Source organism: Chlamydomonas reinhardtii, chromosome 14, assembly GCF_000002595.2.
Source record: "Chlamydomonas reinhardtii strain CC-503 cw92 mt+ chromosome 14, whole genome shotgun sequence".
Taxonomy (NCBI): Eukaryota; Viridiplantae; Chlorophyta; class Chlorophyceae; order Chlamydomonadales; family Chlamydomonadaceae; genus Chlamydomonas; species Chlamydomonas reinhardtii.
In genome coordinates, this window is record NC_057017.1 from 3,358,905 (window position 1) to 3,380,306 (window position 21,402).

Below are 21,402 nucleotides of genomic sequence, written 5' to 3' on the forward strand. Positions count from 1 at the left end.
AGCGGCATTTTGTGAGTCGAAGTGCAATTAATAAGAACAGTGGAAGTGGCGTGCCTTTGTAGTCGACAGGATTCTGCCATCTGTCGCTTTCATGGCCAGGCATGGTCCCCTGGCCCACCGGGAGTTGCACATGGTCCCACTGCAGTGGTCCCACTCCCAGGCTTCTTGACAATACTATTTCCCACCATTCTGTTGCATTGACACCCCGTTACCCCCCGTCGTGACAGGCTTGCGCCGTGGCGGAAGCGTGTCAGTGAGACAGGCGTAAGGCCACTGGGCCAGCCTTCCGCCCAAACCTTTGCCCCCGTCTGCCCTCATGCCGCGCCGGAGACCCCGCCCGCCTGTTCTGTTGCACATGGGTGCAGTACCTCATCAGGAGGACCGACAGAGCGAGTCCCAACCGCCATAGCAGTACTAACCGCCAGCACTCGCCCGCAGCAGGGGCACCTATCGCACCTGAAGCACCATTCGGCGGCCTCCGTAATTATGTGTGCCCAAAGCACACTGTCCCCCCGCAACGTCGCGCCCAACAATATTCGACCCCCTCCCCCCCCCCCCGCCATGCAGTCCAGCCCGTCCACCGGCAACCCACCGCCGCCGCTTGGCTCGGCGCCCCCATGCTGGCGGCTCCACCCTCCACCCGCCATTCACCACACTGCAACACTGCCGGGCACAGACCTAACCCCAGCCCTGCCCTTGCTCTCCCCATGCTCAACCGCGTCACACCACGGCCCACATCAGTGCATCGCAGTCTGCGCGGCAGCACCCACTAGCGAACCCGCTCACCCTCGCACATGCACCCGCTTCGCGTGGGGCCCTGGGGCCCTTGGGCTGCCCATCGCTGTCCACACACACACACACACACACACACACACACACACACACACACGCACACACACACACACACACACACACACACACACACACACACACACACACACACACACACACACACACACACACACACACACACACACACACACACACACACACACACACACACACACACACACACACACACACACACACACACACACACACACACACACACACACACACACACACACACACACACACACACACACACACACACACACACACACACACACACACACACACAACCGTATGCCGTCGCGTTGCTTTAACGCACACACTGTCTTTAACACAGAACGGTGTGAGCCGCCACGGCATACACCTCGCTCACCACGCGCCCGACCCGCCCCACCCCAAGCTGCCGCCGCCGCCGCCGCCGCCGGCGCCGCCGCCGCCGCCAGCACCACCACCGCCCCAGCCGGCTCCCATGGCAGTGACCGACCCCCCGCCGCCGCCGGCGCCGCCGCCGCCGCCGTGGTGGCGGTGGCGGTGCGCGCCGCCGGCGCCGCCGCCGCCCGCCGCCAGCTCCGCCACCCCCTCAATGAGCGCCATCTCCGCCGCCCGGTGCATCAGGGCCAAGGCGTCCGCAGACCAGGCCAGCGGCTCGGCGCCAGCGGTGGCGGCGGCGCCAGGGGCGGGTGCGATGCCGCCAGGGGCAGTTTCAGGCGCTGCTGCCGGGACGGCGGTCGCGCCCGCAGGGCCGCCGGTGTCGCCAGCGGCGGCGGCGGCGGCATCGGCCGGCGGCTGTCGCTGCCGCGTCGCCGCCAGCCGCGCTGCCTCGGCGGCGGCGGCCTGCCCCGCCGCCTCCGCCGCCGCTAGTGCTGAGTAACGCCGCGCTGGCGACGCCGACGCCACGCCCATGGCCGGCGGCGGGATCCTGGCGGCGTTGGCAGCGGCAGTGGCGGCGCCGCCGCCTGCCCCCGGCGCCGCCACCGCCGGCGCCGCCGGTGCGACCTGAGCGGTATCAGCAGCACCGCCGCCTGGCGACGAGGGTGCCACGGGGGCGGCAGCGCCTGGCACCGCCGCCGCCGCCGCCACTGCTACTGCCGGGCCATTTGCGCCGCCGCCGCCGCCGCTGCTACTGCCGCCGGCGGCGGCTGCCTCGCGCTGGGCCTGCACCGCCTCCCAGGCCTCGGCGAACAGGCCCAAGAACGCCGAGCGCGGCAGGCAGGTCGGCAACTCGCTGAAGCTACAGCCGGCTAGGCGGCTGCTGCCGCCGCCGCTGCTACTGCCGCCGCCGCCGCCTAGCACGGTCACAAACTCATCCACATACTCCTCGTCCAACTCCTGCTCCCCATCATCGTCATCGTGGTCGCCGGCGGCCTCCGCCTCCGCCCCACTCGCCTCCGCCGCCTCACTCGCCGCCCCGCCCTGCAGCTTGCTGCCGCTGCTGCCGCCGCCGCCGTACAGCACGGCGCCAATGTCGCGGCACAGCGCCGCCGCCGCCGCCACGTCAGCCACCTCCAGCAGCCGCGGCTGTAGCGCCGCCAGCCAGCCTGCGTCGGGGCGCACCGCCGCCGCTACAGCCTCCGACAGCGCCGCCGCCGCCGCCACGTCCGTGGCGGCGGCGGCGGCGGTTGGCGCAGCAGCGGCGTCAGCTTCAGTGCTAGGTTTGGCGGCAGCGGTGGCTGCAGCAGCTGCCGCTGCTGCTACTGCCGCAGCGGCGGCGGCGCCTGCTACAGCCGAGTCGCCGGGCTGCCGCCACCATACGGGCACCTGGAGGTGGTAGATCCGGATGAGGGCTGTAGCAAGCCCCGGGTTGGACAGCCGCGCAGCGTGCGCCAGCGCCGCCGGCTGTAGCAGCGGCCGCAGCCGCGGCGGCAGTAGCGCCGCCAGCAGCTCGCAGCGCAGCGCGCCGCCGAACGCCATCGCCGCAACGTCGGACGGCGGCGGCAGCGCCGGCGGCGGCTGTAGCAGCTCCAGCAACTCCGCTACTTCGTCGCCGTCGTCGCCATTATCGCCAGTGGCGGCGGCGGCGGCGGCGGCGGCGGCGGGGGCGGCAGCGGCAGTAGCACGCGGCAGCGTCTCTGACGCCGCCTCGCCGCCGCGACCGCCGCTCAGCGACCAGCGCTGGCCGCTGTTGCTCAGCCTGCTGATGCTGCCGCTGTCCGTGGCAGTAGCACGCCTGCCGGCGGCGCCCTCGCCGCCGCCGTGTTGCACACCCGCAGCCGACGCCACCGCTGCGTCGGCGGCGCCGGTGTAAGCGGCGCGCAGCGTCGCCGCCGCCAGCTTGACGCGCGTGTCAAAGGGGAGGCGGCGGCGGACGCGGCACGACAGATCATGACAGCTCGGGCACTGGTGGCCGGACCAGTAAGAGCAGGCCGGCCGCGCCGCCGCCGCCGCCGCCGGGGCCATCGGCGCGGACGCGCCAGTACCGGCGGCGGCGGCAGCGGCGGCTGGTCCGCCGCAGTAGCACAGCAAATCTAGCGGGCACATCAGCGGCTGTAGCTGCTGCTGCTGCTGCTGTTGCTGCCATGCTGCCCCGACACCGGAGCCGCCATCCACCTCCATGCCTTCCGCCCCAGCCGCTGCTACTGCCGCCGGCGCTGCAGCCGCCGCCGGCGCGCTGGCAAGCAGTAGCAGCGCAGACAGCGGTTGTAGCGCCAGTGACGCCAGCAGCCGCCCTAGGTGGACGAGCGGCAGCGCGCCCAGCAGGCGCGACCCGGCGTCGCCGCCAATGTACGACATGCCGTAAGCCGGCACGCCACCGTACGGCACCCGTACGGCAACACCGGTTGCGGCGCCGCCGCCGCCACTGGCGGCGGCAACCGTACTGTGCACGGCGTACGGCAGGGCGGGCGCGGCGGTTGGGAGGTCGGCGTGTATGTCGGGCGGCGGCGGCGGCGGCGGCAGTAGCCGGCCCAGAGGCGAGGCCGACAGCGCCAGCTGCAGGTGCCAGGGCTGTAGCACCAGCGTCGCCGGCGGCGCGCTGCTACTGCCGTGGCTGCTACTGCCGTGGCTGCTACTGCCGTGGCTGCTGCTGCTGCTGCTACTGCCGGTGCTGGTGGCCAGGCGCATGAGCCCCGCGTCGGCGTAGGCCTGTTGCGGGGAGGGAGGGAGGGAGGCAGCCCGGGTGAAGGACAGAGTCAGGGATCAGGGAGTCAGGGAGTTAGGGAGCCAGGGTGAAGGAAAGAGTCAGAGAGTCAGCGAGTCAAGGAGTCAGGAGTCAGAGAGTCAGACGAGAGGTGCGGTGCGGCGTGCCCGATGTGCCCCGAGCAGGAGGACGTGGCCCGCCAGCAGGACTGGTGCCCATGCCCCTTCCCACTCCACGCCCAATCCCCATCAGCAGCATTGAACAGCTTTCCACTCCAGGCGCGTGACGTATCGTGCCGTACACAACGTCAACCCGACGTCACAACCACGCCACGCGTAATCCACACTCTCCTCCGCACCTTCCCCGCACCTTCCCAGCTTGCCGCCCGGCACGCCTGCTCCGAGCCGTTGCTCCACTTCGGTCAAGCTAGCACCCCGCCTCCTTCCCTCTACCCACACCGACACACTCTTACGCACGCGCACACACGCACACTACGCGTACTGTTTTCTTTGTGCTCTTTAACACATACACATATACACACAAACACACACGCACGCACACACACGCACACACGCAGTCTCACCACCGCCGTCTCCAGCACGCGCGTGGCAAACCACTCCAGCACCGCGGCCAGAGCCACCACCCCCCGCACGTCAGCGTCCCCCTGACGCCCGCTGCCGCTGCTGCTACTGCCGCCGTACGAGACGACATCGAGCTCCGTGATGCTGCCACTGTCGCTACTGCCGCCGCTGCCGCTGCTACTGCCGCTGCCGCTGCCTGTGTTGGTGCCGGATCGCGCCCCGCGGGCGCTGGCGCCGCCGCCGCCGCCGCCGCGCAGGCGCGGCAGCCGCCGCTGCCACCAGTGCTCTGCGGCCGGCGGCGGCGGCGCCGCCGGAGCCGGTGCCGCGCCGCCGCTGGCAGCGGTGCCGGCGGCAGGACCGGCAGTAGCAGCAGCCGGCGGCGCTGCTGATGCCGCGGGCACGGCAGTAGCAGCAGCAGCCGTGGTCGCGGGGGACGGGCTGGCGGCGCCGCCACTGCCGTCGGCCGAAGGGCCGGCTGCAGCAGCAGCCGGCTGCTGGTCTCCCTGTGCACACGTCGGTGATGCAGACATGCGTGAATAAAGTATGCTAAGTGATTGGGAACTTGCCAAGCAGCACATTTGTACATGTATACTATTCAATCGTAAGCACATAGTTGCCATTCCAGGCCGGGGGCACACCACTGGGAATGCTGGCTGGCTAGCATCTGCAACGCGAGAAATAAACCCGCCCCACACCACTGGTTCTGGGTCATGATTTAATCAAACTGCCGGTACCCGCTCCACCTCAACCTACCTGCTCTGCGCTCTCCCGATCGCCCGACTCCTCGTCCTCGCCTCCCGCCGCCGCCGCCGCCGCCGCCGCCGCCGCCTCCCCCACATGACGACCGCGCATCGGTGGCAGTCTGGCGGCGGGGGCTGCAGCAGCAGCAGTGGCTGTAGCAGCAGGAGCGGTTGTAGCAGCAGCTGGAGCCGACGGGCCTGGCCCCAGCGTCATCCCCGCCAGCGGCGTCGCCAGCGCCGCCGCCGCCGCCGCCTGCCGCCGCGCCGCCGCCGCCTGCATCCGCGCCGCCACCAGCTGCCGCAGCTGCTGCCGCTGCGCCTCCCTGGTCGACTGGCCACCGCCGCCGCCACCGTCGCCGCCGCCGCCGCCAGTGCCGCCAGCACCAGCTTCAGCGCCTGCCTGCATCCCGGCCGCCCCACCTGCCACTGCCCCTGCCGCTGCCTCTGCAGCCGCCACCGCGGCTCCCGACGCAGCACCGCCAGCGTCGGCACCTGCACCTGCACCTCCACCACCACCACCTCCAACACCACCACCGCCACCAGCAACACGAGCACCACCAGGCCGACCAGTGACCACCACCAGACCGCCGCCGCCGCCGCCGCCGCGGCCGCGGCCGCCCCTGCGCGCCGCCGCCGCCCCCATCGCCTCCAGCGCCCGCCAGCGCGCGTCCACCGCCGGCGCGCGAATGCCGGGCACGTTGCCGAACGCACCCAGCCCGCCCCGCGCCGCCGGCGCCGTTGCCGCCGCCGTCTCACCCTCATGCCCGTTGCCGGCGGCTGCGCCGCCGCCGCCGCCGCCGCCGTCTTCGTCGTCGGTTTCCCACTCGTCGCTGTCGCTTTCGCCGTAATCCTCATAAATTCCTTGGCCATCTCCTTCATCATTCTCTTCTTCATCCGTGTGATGATTGGCACGATGGCGGCGGTGGCGACGATGCGCTCGGATGAGACCCGGCAGAGATCCGTCGTCGTCCGTGTCATCCGTGATCGTGTCATCGTAGTCGTTGACATCATCATCTTCATCCTCATCTTCATCATCTCCGTCCTCATAACCTACATCATCATCATCGTCATCATGCATGTCTTCGCTGTCGCTGTCGCCGCCACTGGGGACGTCGTCTTCGCCCTCCGCAAACTCGCCCTGGTATGGGGGATGGGGTTTGCGGTGTGTGGGTGTGGGGTGCGGGATGTGGGGACGTGTGGGCGCGTGTGGGGGCGTGCGAATGTGGTGTGTGGGTTTGTGAGGTATGCGACACGTACGGTACGGAGGACTGTGACGTGCCAAGCGAAAACCACAGCGGTATCAGTAGGCGCACGGCGGGCGCAGCAGCAACACAACCACACACACAGCTGAGCCTCTCCTCTCCTCTCGGGCATCCCTGACATACACAGCCACTCATGCGCATACACACACGCACACGCACACACGCACACACACGTTCACACACACGCCCACACGTACGGCATACACACACGTACGGCAGTACGGCACACACGCGTGCGCTACTCACGTGCAGCGGCGTGTATTGCCCCACGATGCACGCCACGCGGCCCAGCCCCAGCCCCAGCTCCAGCTTTCCCCCCAGGCTGCCCCACGTCTCCTCCCACACGCCGCCGCCGCCGCCCAGCTCGCACAGCGTGTCGTCGTACTGCAACAGTGCGGCGCGCGCGGCGGCGGCGGCATCGGCGGCCAGGGGCGCCGGGAAGAGCGACTGTGGGTGAGTGGGGTGGGGGTAGCGGGTTACATCGTGGGGTTACATGCATAATTGGTGTAGGAAGTGAAGTTGTGTAGCCAGGGGGGCAGGGGGGTTACATGCATAATTGGTGTAGGAAGTGAAGTTGAGTAGCCGGGCGCAGCAGTGGGGGTAGCCGGGCACGGGGTTGCTAGGTGAGGGCGGTGTGGAGCAAGGGGTGTGGAAATGTGGAATGGGGACGGAGGAGGAAAGCACAGGATTGTTGGGGATTAGGGGGAGAAAAGGTAGGGAAGCAGGCAGGGTGGCCGTTTGGGGGGCGCTGTAGAAGTGCACACCGTACACACATGGACACACACATGAACACACACGTTCACGCAAACCGTCACGCATTTGAACACACACACACACACACACACACACACACACACACACACACACACACACACACACACACACACACACACACACACGCGCACACACACACACACACACACAGTCGCACGCACCTGCACCGCCAGCAGTACGTCGCCCTCGCCCATGGGTGCCGACTCCTGCGTGCGGCGGCGTGCGGGGGGGGGGGAGGGGGGAGGCGGGGTGCGGGATGGGGCCGATGGCACAGTGCGTTAGTTTGTGGCGGGGACTCGTGCCATTGCGGCGTTGTGGCGTTGTGAGGTACTGAGGTTTGGAGCGGCGGTGCGAGCGGCATGCGCGGATGAGTCTCAGCAGCCTTGCGCTCACCCCCTGGGCTGGCTGGGTCTTGTTCTACGTGGGTTTGGATTAAACTACACCACCACCACCACCACCCCACACACAACCTTGCAACCCCCTGATGTCAAATCATAGGCCATGCTCTCCTCCTCGCTCTTTTACATACCGTCCCCCTCCCTAATAACCCCCCCCCCCACACACACATCCTCCCACCCCCCACCCCCCCCACCCCACCACACACCCACACACCTGCACTAGCTCGCTGCATATGACCGCCATGGCCGCCCCCAGCAGCCGCCGAGCTACAGCCGTGACGCAGTCGTTCAGCGCCGCCAGCGCCCGCCAGTCCAGAGACAGGCCGGCAGTAGCAGCAGCAGCAGCGGCTGTAGCAGCGGCAGTGGCTGTAGCAGTAGTGGCGGCGGCGGCACCGGTGCTGCTACTGCCAGCGCCAGTGGCGGCAGTGGCAGGTGGCGGCGACGGCGGCGGCGGCGGCGGCTGTAGCGCGGCGGCGGCTGTAGCAGCGGGCCAGCGGCGGCGCACCAGCCGCAGTAGCCCGAGTGCCCAGTAGGCCCTATAGCCGTGGTGAAGGGCCGTGTCCAGGGCTGCATGGGGGGGGGGAGGTTGCAGGTGCGTGGGTGCGTGGATTCGTGGTGGATTGCGTGGGTTGCAGGATGGAGAAACGAGAAGGAACCGAAGGGACAAAGAAGGGGGTGGGCTGTGAGCTGTGGGGTGCGACAGCCCTGTCCTCTTCTGTAACGCGTTAGCCTTTCCGTCGGGCTCCCGCCCATTCCGGTCCCACCTCTTCTGTCGCCCGCTTGTCCCCCATGCGACATACTCACACACGCGCGCGTTGCTACACGTGCCCTTGCAAACACAGGCTAGCAAACACAGGCACCACGTCTTCCCCTTGTCCGCGCTGCACCCGCTAAACGGTAACGCCCGGTACTATCGATCGCGGCCCGCTGTTTCCTTTCGCACAGGATTCGCAACCGGCACGGTGCCGATTTGTCTCCTTCCCCTTCTCTGCCCCCTCCCCCACTCACCCGGCAGATCCATCACTGATTGGTCCTCCCCCTCGAACGCCTCCAGCAACGCCGCATCCCGGCTGCCCGGCGGCGGCCGCCGCCAGTCCTGTACGGCGGCGGCGGCGGCGGTTGGCGGCTCCGCCGCCGGCGGGCTGGCGCCGCCGGCCGTTGCGGTGGCCGTTGCGGCGGTTGGCGTGGCGGCTACCAGTCGGTCCACGAGGTCAATGACGGTGCCGTACACAACCGACGCCGGGTACGTCAGTGGGCCGTCGTCAATCGCCGCCGCCGCCGCCGCCTCCGAGCCGTCCAGATCCGCGTCCTCGTCAGCCGCCGCCGCGCCGCCGGCGCCGGGCATCATGCCCTGCGGCCGAATGCCGACCTGCAGTGTGGAAGCCGTCACCGGCGGCGGCAGCGGCGGCTGTGGCGGCGGCAGCGGCGGCGGCTGTTGCGGCGCTGCTGCTAGCGGCACTGCGGCGGCGTTCATGCCGTCGGTGGCGGCGGCGCCAGCGGCCACCGCAGCGTCAGGCCGCCGGCTCGGCGCCGCCTGCCGCCGCGCCCGCCGCCCCTGCAGCGGCTCCGCTGGCTGCCGCCGCCGTCGCCACCACAGCGGCTCCGCCGCCGGCAGTTCCAAATCCAGATCCGGGCCCACATCCGTCTCGCCAATAGCGCCGCCGCCGCCGCTGCCGCTGCTGCCGCCACTGACCGCGCCTGGCGGCGCCGCCGCCGCCGCCGCCTCCGCCGCCGCTGCCGTACGCGGTGACGGCGGCGGCGGGGGCTCGTCCTGCTCCCCAATGAGGAACATGTCATCGCCCCCTGAGCCGTAGCCGTCCACCTCGCCACACACCTCCCGCAACAGCCCCTGCACCGCCGCCGGCAGCTCCACCGCCGCCGCCGCTGCCGCCGCCGCCGAGGCTTCCGCTGCTGCTGCGCTAGCCGCCACTGGCGTCAATGCCGCCGCCGCCGCCGCCGCTGGTGCCGCTGGCGCCGCCGGGAGGCGCGAGAAGACCGGGCCGTACTGCCGCCGCCTCTTCCGCCCCTCCTCCCCAGCGTCGTCCTCCGCTGCTGGTCGTCCCAACCGCTGCTGCTCGCCGCCGTCATCCGGCCCGCCAGGAGCGGCGGCGGCAGCGCCGCCGCCGCCGCCGCCGCCGCCGCCAGCCGAGTCCCGCCGCCGCCGCAGCTGCCGGCGGTCACACATCCTGGCGCCCAGCGCCGCCGCCGCGCCGTCCGCCACCTCGCGAGTCGAGTCCATTGCCCAGGGCCACAACGGCCGCTCCGCCGCCGCCACCGCCGCGGCGGCGCTGCCGTCCGCCTCCGCCGCCGCCGCCGTACTCCCTGCCGCCGCCGCCGCCGCCACGTCGGCCTCCGGCAGACCCTCGGGGTACAGCGCCGCCGGTACGAACAGCCCGTGCACCCACGTGCCGGCGGCGCCCGCCGGACCAACCGCCGAGCCGCCGCCGCCACCGCCGCCACCGATACCGCCAGCATAATCATAACCGCCGCTGGCCGAGACGCCGCCGCCGCCGGGCCCCAGCTCCGCCGCCAGCGGCGGCCCGACGCCGTACATCGCCGCCATTTCCGCCGCCGCCGCCGTCACGCCGCCATAACCGTAACCATGGCCGGCGCCGGCGCCGCCGCCGCCGCCGTAACCGTAACCGCGCCGCCGCTGGTCCAGGCTGCCGCCAGCCGCCTCTGCCGTACCGGCCGCCGCCGCGTGTGCGGGCCCCATGGCGGCACGCATGCGGGACACGTGGGTTGCGGCGGGGTCGTACCGGCAGCCGCCGCCGGGGCGGGCGGGGTTGGCGTGCGCGGCCAGGTCCGGTAGGGAGGGCGCCACGTAGGCACAGCCTGCGGGGCGGGGCGGGGGGCACAGCGGGGGGTTGCAAGGATTGGTACAGAGAAGTGTAGCGAAGTAGACAGCAGGGGGCGGGGGTACATTCATGACTAGTGAGGGGAGGGGGTGTTGCAAGGGTGTTTGGAAAAGCGGTACAGGACGCACCGACCAGGGGGGCGGGGGGCGGGAAGGGGGGGGGTCCCATGCGTGACTATTGACTAGTTAGGAGAAGGTGGTGTTAGCGGGTTGGGGGCGGCTTGCCATCACCACCACACGCACATGCCCACCGTAAGGTCCCGCCAACAGCTCAAATCCCGCTTTTCCCATCCCTTCCGTTCCCCAACCTTCTCAAACCCAGCACACGCCGCCGCCGCCCCACACACCCACCATAGCAGCGGTGCGGGCAGGGCAGCGCAGCCGCGCAGCCGCCCCAGCGGTGCGCCTCCGCCTGCCCCCGCAGCACCACCGCGCCGCAGCCGCCGCAGCGCAGCGGCTCAAAGGGACAGCCGCCAGCCAGACCCTCACTGCTACTGCCGCCGCCATTGCTGCTACTGCCGTCACTGTCACCGCCGTCATTGCTACTGCCGTTGCTGTTGTTGCTACAGCGCTTGTGACTGCCCGCTTCCGCGCCGCCGCCAGCTCCAGCCGCCGACGTGTGCGCCGCCAGCGCCCCCGGCTGTAGCCGCGCGGGGCAGCCGTACTCCCGGTACGGGCACGGCAGCCGCCGGCACGGGCACGCGTCTGACCCGCGGTGCGCCGCCAACCGCTCCCGCGGCATCTCCGTACGGCACTCCGGGCACCGTACACTGACGTACGGGCATTCGCCCGCCAGGTGCGCCGCCAGGCCGGATCGCGGCACGGTGACGGCGCAGCCGGCGGCGCCGTACGGGCAGTGTACGGGCAGGGCGTCGGCGCGCGCCGCCAGGGCGGCGGGGGTTTGCAGCTGCGACAGCCGCAGCGGCTCGCGGCAGTAGGGGCAGGAGCAGGGCACCTCCTTGCGCTTCTGAGTGCTGAACCACTTCTGGATGCAGACCTGTGCGGTCAGGAAGGTGGGGGTTACATTCATGATTAGTTAAGGAAGTGGTAGACGGTAGACCATCTTGCGGAGGGGGGGTTCAGGCGCGGGTTGGTGGATGGTGTGGTGGGGCTGGGGTGGCGTTGTGGTGGTGTGGGGTGGTGTGGGGTGGTGGGGTGTGAAGTGGACTAGGGTGGGGCTGTGGTGCGGTGCGGTGTGCTGTGTGGGGTGTGATGGGGCCAACCGAGGCGAATGCGGCGGCGATGTCAAAGGGGAGTGCAAGGCTGCGCGGGGGCGCCTCTTGTCTACCTTGTCGGGGCGGCTTACTGATGCAGGTGACCCCCGAGAGAAGAACAACAACTGCCCCCGGCTGCAGCGGTGGCGGCTAACGCGCCGTCCCCCGCATGCGGCGGGAGCCGTCGTGTGGGCGTGCATGGCGTGCTTGGCGCGTGCCAATGCACGGCGACACACTTCTTCTGCCCCATGATGCCCCGCTCCACCCCCAACCCCACGCCCCCGGGTGTCCCATCCCCCTGCCCCGACGTGCTTCTGCCCCCCAAGCTTGCTGACTTGCCAACTCGCTGGCTAATCAGCGTGCTTGCTGCCTTGCTAGCTCGCTAGCTGACGCACTCCCTCTGCTAGCCGCTCTTAAACGCGCACCTCGCAGAAGGGTGCGCTGCAGCGGGGGCAGGAGCGCGGCTCACGCAGCGCGTGGTAGCAGACCTGCAGGCAGCCGCGGACAGGAGCTTGAGAGATAACACGTGTGTGAGAGGCCAGAGAGCACGAGAGCGAGAGTGTGTGTGTGAGGGAGGTGGCGATGCTGCGAAAGGTCCGAAAAGAGCGGTGGCGAGAACGGTGGCGAGACCCGCACAGGCGCGGAGCAAGCCGGCCCAGTGGGCCCGGTGACACAGAGGACCCTTTACCAATCTCACCGCGCAAAGCAGGTCTTCCGAGGGCGCCACCGCATAGTTGTATTCCTCCGGCAGTGCCATTACCCCGTTCGGCTGGGTCAATTTATATAGATTGGCGCTCCGACAAGTTGTGCCACTACGCGTGAGCTCCGCACATTCTCCCTAACTTTCCAGTGATAGAGCTATGCCAGTCGAATGGTAGGTAGGTCACGCATGCAGGCAAGGGAACGGAAAGTTTCGAAAGCAATTGTTGCCAAGTTCGCGACCTTTCAGGCCTGTCTACAGGCCCTATGTCACAATGTAGGTGATACTGGCTTCCGCCCATCGAATGCACCAGCCGATCAAATGGACCACCAACATCAGGTCCATCATGTGTGCCAAGCTGCGGCCATGCCCCCCCCCCTCCCCCTCCCCCTTCCAGCTCGCAAAACCCGCACCTCGACGCGCACAATTTCTTGACTGGATGGCTGCTTTGCGCAAGTCGCACTGTCTCCGGGCAGCTCAGGCACCGCAGGCGCCGCCTGGCCAGGTTGGCGACCACCCTCAGCCGCCTCGGCCACCAAGGAGAAGACAACAGGAGACAACGGATCCGGGAATCCGGGATCCACGACAGCTGCTCACCTCCAGCCTGCAGGCACCTGTAGGCACCACGCAAACAAACAAACAGCATCTCTCACACCGCTCTCTCCTCCCTGCTTCCGCGTCCGCTGACGTTGCTGCTCTATCTGGACCCGGGGGCCACCACAGTCCAGGTGAAGTGGGCAGAAGGGCGACACGCCTGATGACCAGGCAACACAAGGCAGCACCATTACACGCCCTCCAGCCACTCAGTCGCCGGCACCCACATGCACGGCTGGGCCGGGCGTAGCTTGTTGATCGGGACTCAGCTAAGTCGGGACTCAACAACTCAGCTAATTGCTCGCAATCAACACATTCTCACCATCACGAACTTCGCGCCATGCATCCATGCCGCCTGCCCCATGCACTGCTGAACCGCCCCCCACCAGACGCCCCCCGCACCCGCACCCACATGCATGCCTCCTCCTTCCCCCCGTCCTCCTCCTCCTCCTCCTGCTCCACCGCCTCCAGCCCCCTTCCGCCCTTCCCCACGGCATTTGTGACATATCCACGCCTTCCATTACAGACAGCAGCTGACCCCCCTCCCACTGCAGCGCGACTGTTTCCTTACAGGATTGGTTCAAAGTTAACCCCTCCCGCTACCCCTCCAGGCCCCCTCATCACCCCTACTCGGCCAGCACGCATGGGAACTGCGCAGCTCCTCCTCCCCCCTCCCCTTCCCCCAGCCCGCCCGACTACCTCTTGTGATGTACCACAGCTCGCATATGCGGCTGCAGTTTCTCCTTGCAGCGCGACTGTTTCCTTACGGGATTGGTTCAAAGTTAACCCCCAGCCCCCCTCCTCGTCCTCCTCCCCACTACTCTGCCAGCACGGACGTGAACTGCAGGCGGTCTGTGTTCCGTGCGGCGCCGGCCTTGCTGGGGCTCAGCGGAGGAGCCAGCGTGGGCAGCGGCGCGCGCTCGCGAGGCAGCCGCTCGCCGCGACCCACTGCGTGAAGTGTGCGAGAGGTGGGGAGCAATGGGGGGTTATGGTACATTTATGGTTGGACCAGGAGAGGTGAAGTTGTCGGGGGGATAGCCGTTCATGTGGATAACGGAGTGGCTATAATAACGGATAACGGAGTGGCTAGAATGCGGAGCGGGGACTGCGTTCGTTGTAAGTTGAAGAAGTGGTAGGCCGAAGGCGGGGGACGGGGAGCGGGTGCGTTGGTTGCAGTCGGAGGCGGTCGAGGACGAGAAGAAGAACCCACAGAGCTCAGCCCACATAGCCCACAGAGGGGTTGAGAATGCGTATAAGCAAAAAAGCGGACCCAGGAGAGGCCAAACAGCGCGCGCAAGCCTCCCAAATAAAAGCCCCTAGCACGTAGGTGACACGTCGCTCCACCCCCAATCCACCCCAAGCACGCACCCGTCTCCACAAGCTGACGGTCTGTGGGCTTGGCGTGCGGCAGCGCGGGGGGCGCCTCGTAGCTGCGGCCGTTGCCGGGCGCACCCCAGTCGTTGGCGCCTGTGTGTTGTGTGTGTGTGTGTGTGGGGGGGGGTTACACGCATTAAGTTTACGAAGTGAAGTCGTAGCCAGGTACAAAGGTACACAGTAGTCGTCGTTACCAATGTCCGCGTGGGGGGCGGCGCGTGGACAATGGGTCGTGGGTCGTGGACCGTGGAGCGAGCAAGAGCGCACGCCAGGTAAGGAGACTGGCGTGTTTTTGACGAGGGCGACGCTTGATGGTTGCACAAGATTGCGCGCGCATGTGAGTGAGTGTGTAAACACAGAGTCCTGCCCCCGCTCAGCGCCTAAAGCACCAGCTGCCACCGCCATCCCTACCACCATCCCTCACCCCCCCCCCCAAAGCATAGGCCACGCTCTCCACCTCGCTCGTTTGCATCGGGTTCGGTTCGGTTTGGGCTGGTATCTACAACCCCCCCCCCCCCCACGACTTCACTTCGTAAACATAATGCGTGTAACACCCCCCCCCCCCAGGCTCCACACCCTGCACCCCACCGCACCCCGCGCCGCACCTGTGAGGCTGATGTTGACGTCGGGCGTGTTGGGTTTGCCCATGCTGGACTGAGGTCGGGCCTTGGCGCGCGCGCCCGAGAACGGGTCGTAGCTGGGGGGGGGCGAGCGTGTGTGTGTGGGGGGAGGGGGGGAGCAATGGTAAGGGAGGGAAGGAAGGGGAGGGCTGAGGACGGGCATGGGAGGAAGGAGGGCATGGAAAGAAGGAGGGGCCTGGAACGCAGCAAGCCACCTTGGCGAAATGAGGCGCCAAGATTCAACACACACACACACACACACACACACACACACACACACACACACACACACACATACGCACACAGGTATCGGTAAGAAATTCCGGCGCCGTCATTGGGCGTTACTCTTTTAACACACACACATACACGCAAACACACACCCACACCCACACCCACACCCACACACCCACCAGCCACCCAGCCACCCACACCCACCCACACCCACCCACCCACCCACCCACCCACCCACCCACACACACACACACGTACAAACACATGCACACACGTTCCCTCTCTTGGCCAGCACCCACTTGATGTCTTCGTAGGCGGCCAGCGGGTCGCGCGCCCGCTCCTCCGCCAGCGCCGCGCGCGCCGCCGCCACCGCCGCCGCCGCGCTGCCCACGCCGCCGCCGGCGCTGGCGGCGGCGCCGCTGACGCTGACGCCGCGGCTGCCGAGGGCTGCGCCGCGCAGACTGCCTGCGAGGATGTCGCCGGTGCCGGTGCCGCTGCGTGTGCCGGTGCCGCCGAACATGGACGGCATGCGGTGCGGCGACATGGGCGTGCCAGGCGCGCCGCCGCCGCCCTCCGCCGCCGCCACCTGCGCGGCCAGCCAGGAGTAAGCGCACGAGTGAGCGCACGAGTGAGAGAGCGAGTGAGGGCGAAAGCGAGAGAGGGCGAAAGCGAGAGAGGGCGAGAGCGAGAGAGGGCGAGAGCGAGAGTGTGCAAGAGAGAGAGTGTGCAAGAGAGAATGTGCAAGAGAGCGAGGAGAGAGAGTGAGCGACAGCGCAAGAGCGGCCGCGAGAGAAAGGGAGCGAAAGCGGTAGCGAAAGAGCGGATGAGAGCGAAAGCGAGAGAGGGCGTGTGCGTGTGCGTGTGATGAGAGCGAGAGCGAGCATGTGAAAAGCGCAAGGGGAGAGGACACACGCACAACCCCCCCCCCCCCACACACACACACACTCACACAGTCCCTACGGCCCCCACCTCCCCACCACCCCGACCTCCCCCTCCCCACCCGCACCTGCGCCTGGTGTGCCTTCTTGGCCACCGCCTTGGCGTAGGCCTCCCGTGTCAGACCGCCCTGGGCCGGCCGCACCGGACCCGACTTGGTGGCGCCGCCGGAGCTGTGTGTAGTGTAAATGTAGGGTGTAGGTGTGTAGGGTTGGGAGGGGATTAACTTTGAACCAATCTCGTAAGGAAACAATCGCGCTGCAAGGAGAAACTGCAGCCGCATATGCGAGTTGGTGGGGGGGTGGTTGGGAGGGGAGTAGGACGGGGCGAGGTGAGGTGGAGGAAGAAGAGAAACAATCGCGAGCCCAAGGCAACCGCTACCCGACGAACGTGATGTTGCAGGGCTTTGTGATTATCCTCTCCACCACATACACACGTTTCCCCTCTTTCTCTTCCCCTCTCCCCCCCGCGCTCTCACCCCCGCAGCGTGACTCCCCCCGCCGGCATGAGCGTGTCCAAGGCGCTGGGCACACCCGCCCCCCCCCACATACACACACACGTTTCCCCCCATCCCCTCCCCCCGCGCTCTCACCCCCGCAGCGTGACTCCCCCCGCCGGCATGAGCGTGTCCAAGGCGCTGGGCTGCGTCTTGGGCTGCACCTTTTTGAAGTCGCTGGCCAGCCGCCTGCGTGCGAGGTGGGTGGGTGGGCCCCAGGTATGGGCATGTGTGTGCGTGTTCAAGAGCACATAGAGCGCAAAGACAGTGTGTGGTTACGCGTGCGCGCGTGTGTGTGTATGTGTGTGTTGGGGGTAGGTACTGAACCCGTGTGTGAAGTACTGAAACACAAAACCACAAAAACACAGACACACAAAACACAAAACACACACGCCCCCACACACGCCCTCGCCCACCTGTCCCGCTCCCGGCGCATCTCGGTGGGGCTCATCTGGTTGTTGGCGCGCGCCGCCGCCGCCGCCGCCGCCTCCGCAGCCGCCATGCTGCGCGTGCTGTGGCTCCGCATGGACTGGCCGCGGCGCTTGGGGCTCAGCGCGCGGTTGGCGTCGCCGAGGTCGCCGGACGGGCCCGCCACCTGAGGTGTGTGTGTGTGTGTGGGGGGGAGTGACATTCATGATTAATTAAGTGAAGGCGTAGGCAGGTACAGCAGCATAGTAGACGCGTTGTTACCGATGCCCGTGGGGGGGGGAGTGACAATCATGATGATTTAAGAAGTGGAGGCGTAGCCAGGAACATGGGGGGGGGGGGATTTTACATTCATGATTAATTAAGAAGTGAAGGGGAGGGGTGTGTGTGTGTAGTGTATGTGTGGGGCGTGTGTGTGTCGGGGGGGTGTTGCAAGGATGTGGATGGAAAAGCGGTACAGGTGTGTGTCGGGGCGGGGGGCGGGTGTGCTTGAAGCGCACGCAGCACAAGGAGCTACCCCCGCACTGCGAATGCAGCTGTCTTTAGCCCTAATGCTACCCCCACTTGTGCCCCCAGTCCCCCGTCCATGGCCTGCGTTCTCCATGAACGACTACCCCCAGCTCCCCCCTTCTCCCCAGCTCCCCCCCCCCCCAGAGCTTTCCCCCCCCCCAAAGCTCCCCCCCCCGCCCCCCCCGTTGTCAAGCATCGACCACGCTCTCCTCCTCGCTCTATTGCATTGGGTTTGGTTTAGTATGGGCTGGTATCTACAACCCCCCCCCCAAGCTCCCCCTCCCACCTTGAAGCCGGGCCCCGACAGCGCCTCCAGCGGGGTGCGGTCCGGGTCGAACTCGTTCAGGATCACCACCTCACCCTGCGTGGGGGGGAGGGGGGAGGGAGGGGGGAGGGGGCGTGTGTGTGCAGGGGAGTGTGTGTGTGTGTGTGTGTGTGTGTGTTAAAAATGTAAAAAAGAGCAAAAGGAAAACAAAGCGCAAACGCCACGTGCGTGTGTGTTCCATGTGCTTGTGTGTGTGTGTGTGTTTTTATGTTTCAGAGCACAAGGAAAACATAGCGCAAAGACAGCGTATGTTAATGTGTTTGTGTATGTGAGCGAGAGAGCGAGAGAGCGACAGAGGGAGTGGCAATGTGTGTCACAGAGGCAGTTCGTGTGTGTATGTACATGTGTGGAAGAGAGGGTGAGGGATACCGGCAGTGATGTGGAAGAGGGGTGCTGAGCAAACCGAGTGAGTGACAGGTGGAGCCCAGGAAGTGTGAAGAAGACGTGTCACGGTTTCTTCGCGACCCCCCCCCTCCCGCCCTTCCCCTCCCTCCCTCCCCCCCTCCCCCTCTCCCCCCCCCCCTTCCTCCCGCCCTCCCCCTGCTCCCCCTTCCCCCCCCCATCCCGCCCTTCCCCTTCTTCCCCGCCCTCAAGTCCCCTCCCCACCCTCAAATCCCCTCCTCCCCCCCAACCCCCAGCCCCCACCTTGTGGTCGTACGTGTAGTCCTTGCCCCCTCCCCCACCGTCTACTACTTCCTTAATTAATCATGAATGTAACCCCTCCCCCCTCCCCCCCAATCCCCCCTCCCCCCCAATCCCCTGCCCCCCCCCCAAGCCCCCCCCAACCCCCAGCCCCCACCTTGTGGTCGTATGTGTAGTCCTTGCCCTTGAGCTCCTTGCGCAGGCTGCTCAGCCGGGAGCGCTCCTCTGCGTCCTTGGCCTCCAGCCGCCGCGACATCTCCTCCTGAGGTGTGTGTGTGTGTGTGTGTGTGTGTGTGTGTGTGTGTGTGTGTGTGCAAAGCGGTACAGGATGCACTGAAGACTGGGGTGGTGTGTGTGTGTGTGTGTGGGGGGGGGGGACATGCACTGTGCGGGGTCAGGATGGTGGTGTGGTGGGGTCAGTGGTGAGGTGAGTAGTGGGTAGTGGGTTGGGGTTGCAACGCGCCCGAGCCCAACAGTTACCTCGAGTTAGGTCCTACTTGTAACAAGAGTGATGGCCCGAGCCGTGGATAAAACGTGTGTGCGCCCCGCCCCCGCCCCCACCCCACCCCCGTGTGCTGCCACCCCGCCCCCCTTCCAACACGGCCCCCTTCCCGACACGCCCTCCCCTCCCCCCGCCCTCCCCCGACACACATACACACCTGCGTCTTGCGCTGCTGCAGCTCCCCCCGCAGCTGCTCCTCCAGCTGCTCCTGCTCGGCTGTGAGGCGCTTGGCGGTGTCCAGCTTGGTCACGTGGCGCCTGAGCGGGGGGGGGAGGGGGGTTACACGCATTAAGTCTACGAAGTGAAGTCGTAGGGGGAGGGTTACATCCAGATTAATTAAGTGAAGGCGTAGGCAGGTACAGCAGGGGGGCGGGAGCAGGGGGGGGAGAGATGGAGGGGAGGGGGAGAGAGGTGGAGCGCAGAAATTATATCGTTACCAATGATGAGGTAGGAAGTTGTAGCCAGGCACAACCGCCCTCTCGGCCCCTCCTCCCTCTCAGCCCTCCCCCCCCCCACACACACACACACCTCGCGCCACGTCACGCCAGGCCCAGCCGCCATCTCGCACACACAGCCACACCCGACAGCGCACACGTACCCACGACACCCGCCGCGAACAAACCCCTTGTCCCCACCCCACCCCGCCCCAACCCTCTCCCGCTCTCCTTCCCGCCGCGGGCCTGCCCCCGTTTCTTCACACGCGCCCCCAAAACAACAACCCACCAACACCCACCTCCGTTCACCCAACCCACTCCTGACACACGCCCGCTGTCGAACGCAGCCACACACAAATAATCCTTCCGGGTTGGGCGACGATTCCTTGACGATTGAGACTTAATTCGCTGGGCTCGGGCGCATAACACCCTTCCAATTCCCCTCCCCCCAGTTAGTATAACCTGCAACTAGTTGGGCGACGGGGTCCGCGCGCGGCTCGCACTGCTGACATGACTTTGGAGCTGCTCTGGACTGCTCCCTCCACCTGTCGCTACACTGCCCAAGCCCGCCCGACTACATACGGTGATGTACAACGACTCGCATATGCAGCTGCAGTTCTCCTTGCCGCGCGACTGTTTCCTTACGGGGTTGGTTCAACGTTAACCCCCTCCATACACACACACACACCTGCTGGCCCCCGCGTGCAGCATGGAGCGGGTGGACACACCCGCCAGGCGCCCCATGCCCGACATGCGCGCGTGCCGCTCAGGCGTGCCGGGCCCGCCGCCGCCGCCGCCCGCCTTGCCGCCGCCGCCGCCGGCCTCGCCGCCCGCCTCGCCGTCCAGGGCTCCTGAGCCGGCGGAGCGGCCCGACAGGGAGCGGCGGATGGAGGGCGCCTTGCTGAGGAACTGTGTGTTTGGGGGGGAGGATGGGTGGGGGGGGGGAAGGTGGGAGGGGTTTTTGCGCATGTCCGCAGTGGCTGGGAATGTGGGCAACACGGCAGGAGGACACCAGGCACGAACACCAGCGTGTACCGTATTTGGAGCGCCCAGCACATACACACCAAACCAGGCTCTCCAGACCGACGGCGGCGACATGACAACCCATCGTGGCCCAGCGCTACGCCTGCCTAGCCCGCCCGTTGCACCTCAACGCCTGCCCCTCCCACACCTCCACCGCTGCCCCGCCGGCGCCCGGCCCTCTCTTTCCCCGTCCCTGCCAAGCTATCCCTTGCTCTATCCCTTGCTGTTTCCCCTCCTCCCACACACACCAGCAAAACCCACACGCCACACACCACAAACGCGCACACGTGCACTCGCACCTGCTGCATGATGTAGCTGTCGCGCTCGCTGCTGCTCGCTGCGGGCGGGGCGGCCTCCGGCAGCGCCGAGCGGAGCCATGAGTCCAGGCTGCACGGGTCCGGCGCGCGCTCCTGCTCCCAGCTGCTGTGTTCTAGAGATACCGCCGATACTGGGTTGTCCTCGCGAGCGGGATACTGCATTTGGATGACCTCCAGGCACGTAGCGAGGCATGAGTCCACCGCATCTCCCGCCTGTCGCGTGTGTGCCTTCTGCTCGTGCACTGCAAGACTAAGTTTGTGCAATACATCGTCGAAGCAGCCGCGTATCAAGTCCTGGACTGCTTGTTCCGCGTTCCCTGGCTGGTGCTTTTGTTGAGAAGCGTCATACTCGGGGCTATCAAAGTTTGGCGCAGACGGTGGGGGTGGTGGAGGAGGAGGCATTTTATATTCAAGGCGCAAGAGGAAAGCTTTCCTCAACCTCTAAGCACAATTTGCCGGAAGGCTCCTTAAGGCTCCTTGTAAGCTTAAATGTACTATTTGTGTTGTGTTGTATAAGTCTTCTATCATGCATACGCGCA

At 67.1% G+C, this 21,402-nt stretch overlaps 2 protein-coding genes across 3 annotated transcripts; both read right to left on the reverse strand.

Moving 5' to 3' along the window:
- Positions 1 to 54: 54 nt before the first annotated feature.
- On the reverse strand, positions 55 to 12,710 carry CHLRE_14g630150v5 (uncharacterized protein). Its single transcript, XM_043070368.1, has 10 exons — positions 12,431 to 12,710; positions 12,159 to 12,221; positions 10,871 to 11,516; positions 8,671 to 10,497; positions 7,877 to 8,229; positions 7,426 to 7,470; positions 6,737 to 6,937; positions 5,242 to 6,366; positions 4,491 to 4,991; positions 55 to 3,912 (listed from the first exon to the last, which is right to left on the reverse strand). The coding sequence occupies exons 1-10, from the start codon at positions 12,488 to 12,490 to the stop codon at positions 1,201 to 1,203; spliced, it is 7,533 nt and encodes a 2,510-aa protein (XP_042917041.1). The 5' UTR covers positions 12,491 to 12,710; the 3' UTR covers positions 55 to 1,200.
- A 284-nt stretch (positions 12,711 to 12,994) lies between these two features.
- On the reverse strand, positions 12,995 to 21,380 carry CHLRE_14g630200v5 (uncharacterized protein). Of its 2 annotated transcripts, XM_043070369.1 has the most exons (13): positions 20,846 to 21,380; positions 20,212 to 20,432; positions 19,247 to 19,346; positions 18,745 to 18,849; positions 17,907 to 17,981; positions 17,101 to 17,279; positions 16,781 to 16,873; positions 16,667 to 16,711; positions 16,259 to 16,361; positions 15,552 to 15,838; positions 15,007 to 15,098; positions 14,396 to 14,494; positions 12,995 to 13,975 (listed from the first exon to the last, which is right to left on the reverse strand). In XM_043070369.1, the coding sequence occupies exons 1-13, from the start codon at positions 21,263 to 21,265 to the stop codon at positions 13,845 to 13,847; spliced, it is 1,950 nt and encodes a 649-aa protein (XP_042917042.1). In that variant the 5' UTR covers positions 21,266 to 21,380; the 3' UTR covers positions 12,995 to 13,844. The 2 variants fall into 2 exon arrangements, with proteins under 2 accessions (XP_042917042.1, XP_042917043.1); XM_043070370.1 differs by lacking the exon at positions 16,667 to 16,711.
- Between the last annotated feature and the right edge of the window lie 22 nt (positions 21,381 to 21,402).

What these genes read in the sequence shown, in the direction of transcription:
- CHLRE_14g630200v5 (XM_043070369.1), bottom strand. Translation starts at nt 21,265, where the DNA reads ATGCCTCCTCCTCCACCACCCCCACCGTCTGCGCCAAACTTTGATAGC. An exon ending in ACTACACATACGACCACAAG is followed by an intron (nt 17,982 to 18,744) that starts GTGGGGGCTGGG and finishes CCCCCCACGCAG; the next exon opens with GGTGAGGTGGTGATCCTGAA. An exon ending in GCCGCCTACGAAGACATCAA is followed by an intron (nt 15,099 to 15,551) that starts GTGGGTGCTGGC and finishes GCCCCCCCCCAG; the next exon opens with CTACGACCCGTTCTCGGGCG.
- CHLRE_14g630150v5 (XM_043070368.1), bottom strand. Translation starts at nt 12,490, where the DNA reads ATGGCACTGCCGGAGGAATACAACTATGCGGTGGCGCCCTCGGAAGAC. An exon ending in CGGAAGACCTGCTTTGCGCG is followed by an intron (nt 12,222 to 12,430) that starts GTGAGATTGGTA and finishes GGCTGCCTGCAG; the next exon opens with GTCTGCTACCACGCGCTGCG. An exon ending in GGCAATACACGCCGCTGCAC is followed by an intron (nt 6,367 to 6,736) that starts GTGAGTAGCGCA and finishes CCCCCATACCAG; the next exon opens with GGCGAGTTTGCGGAGGGCGA.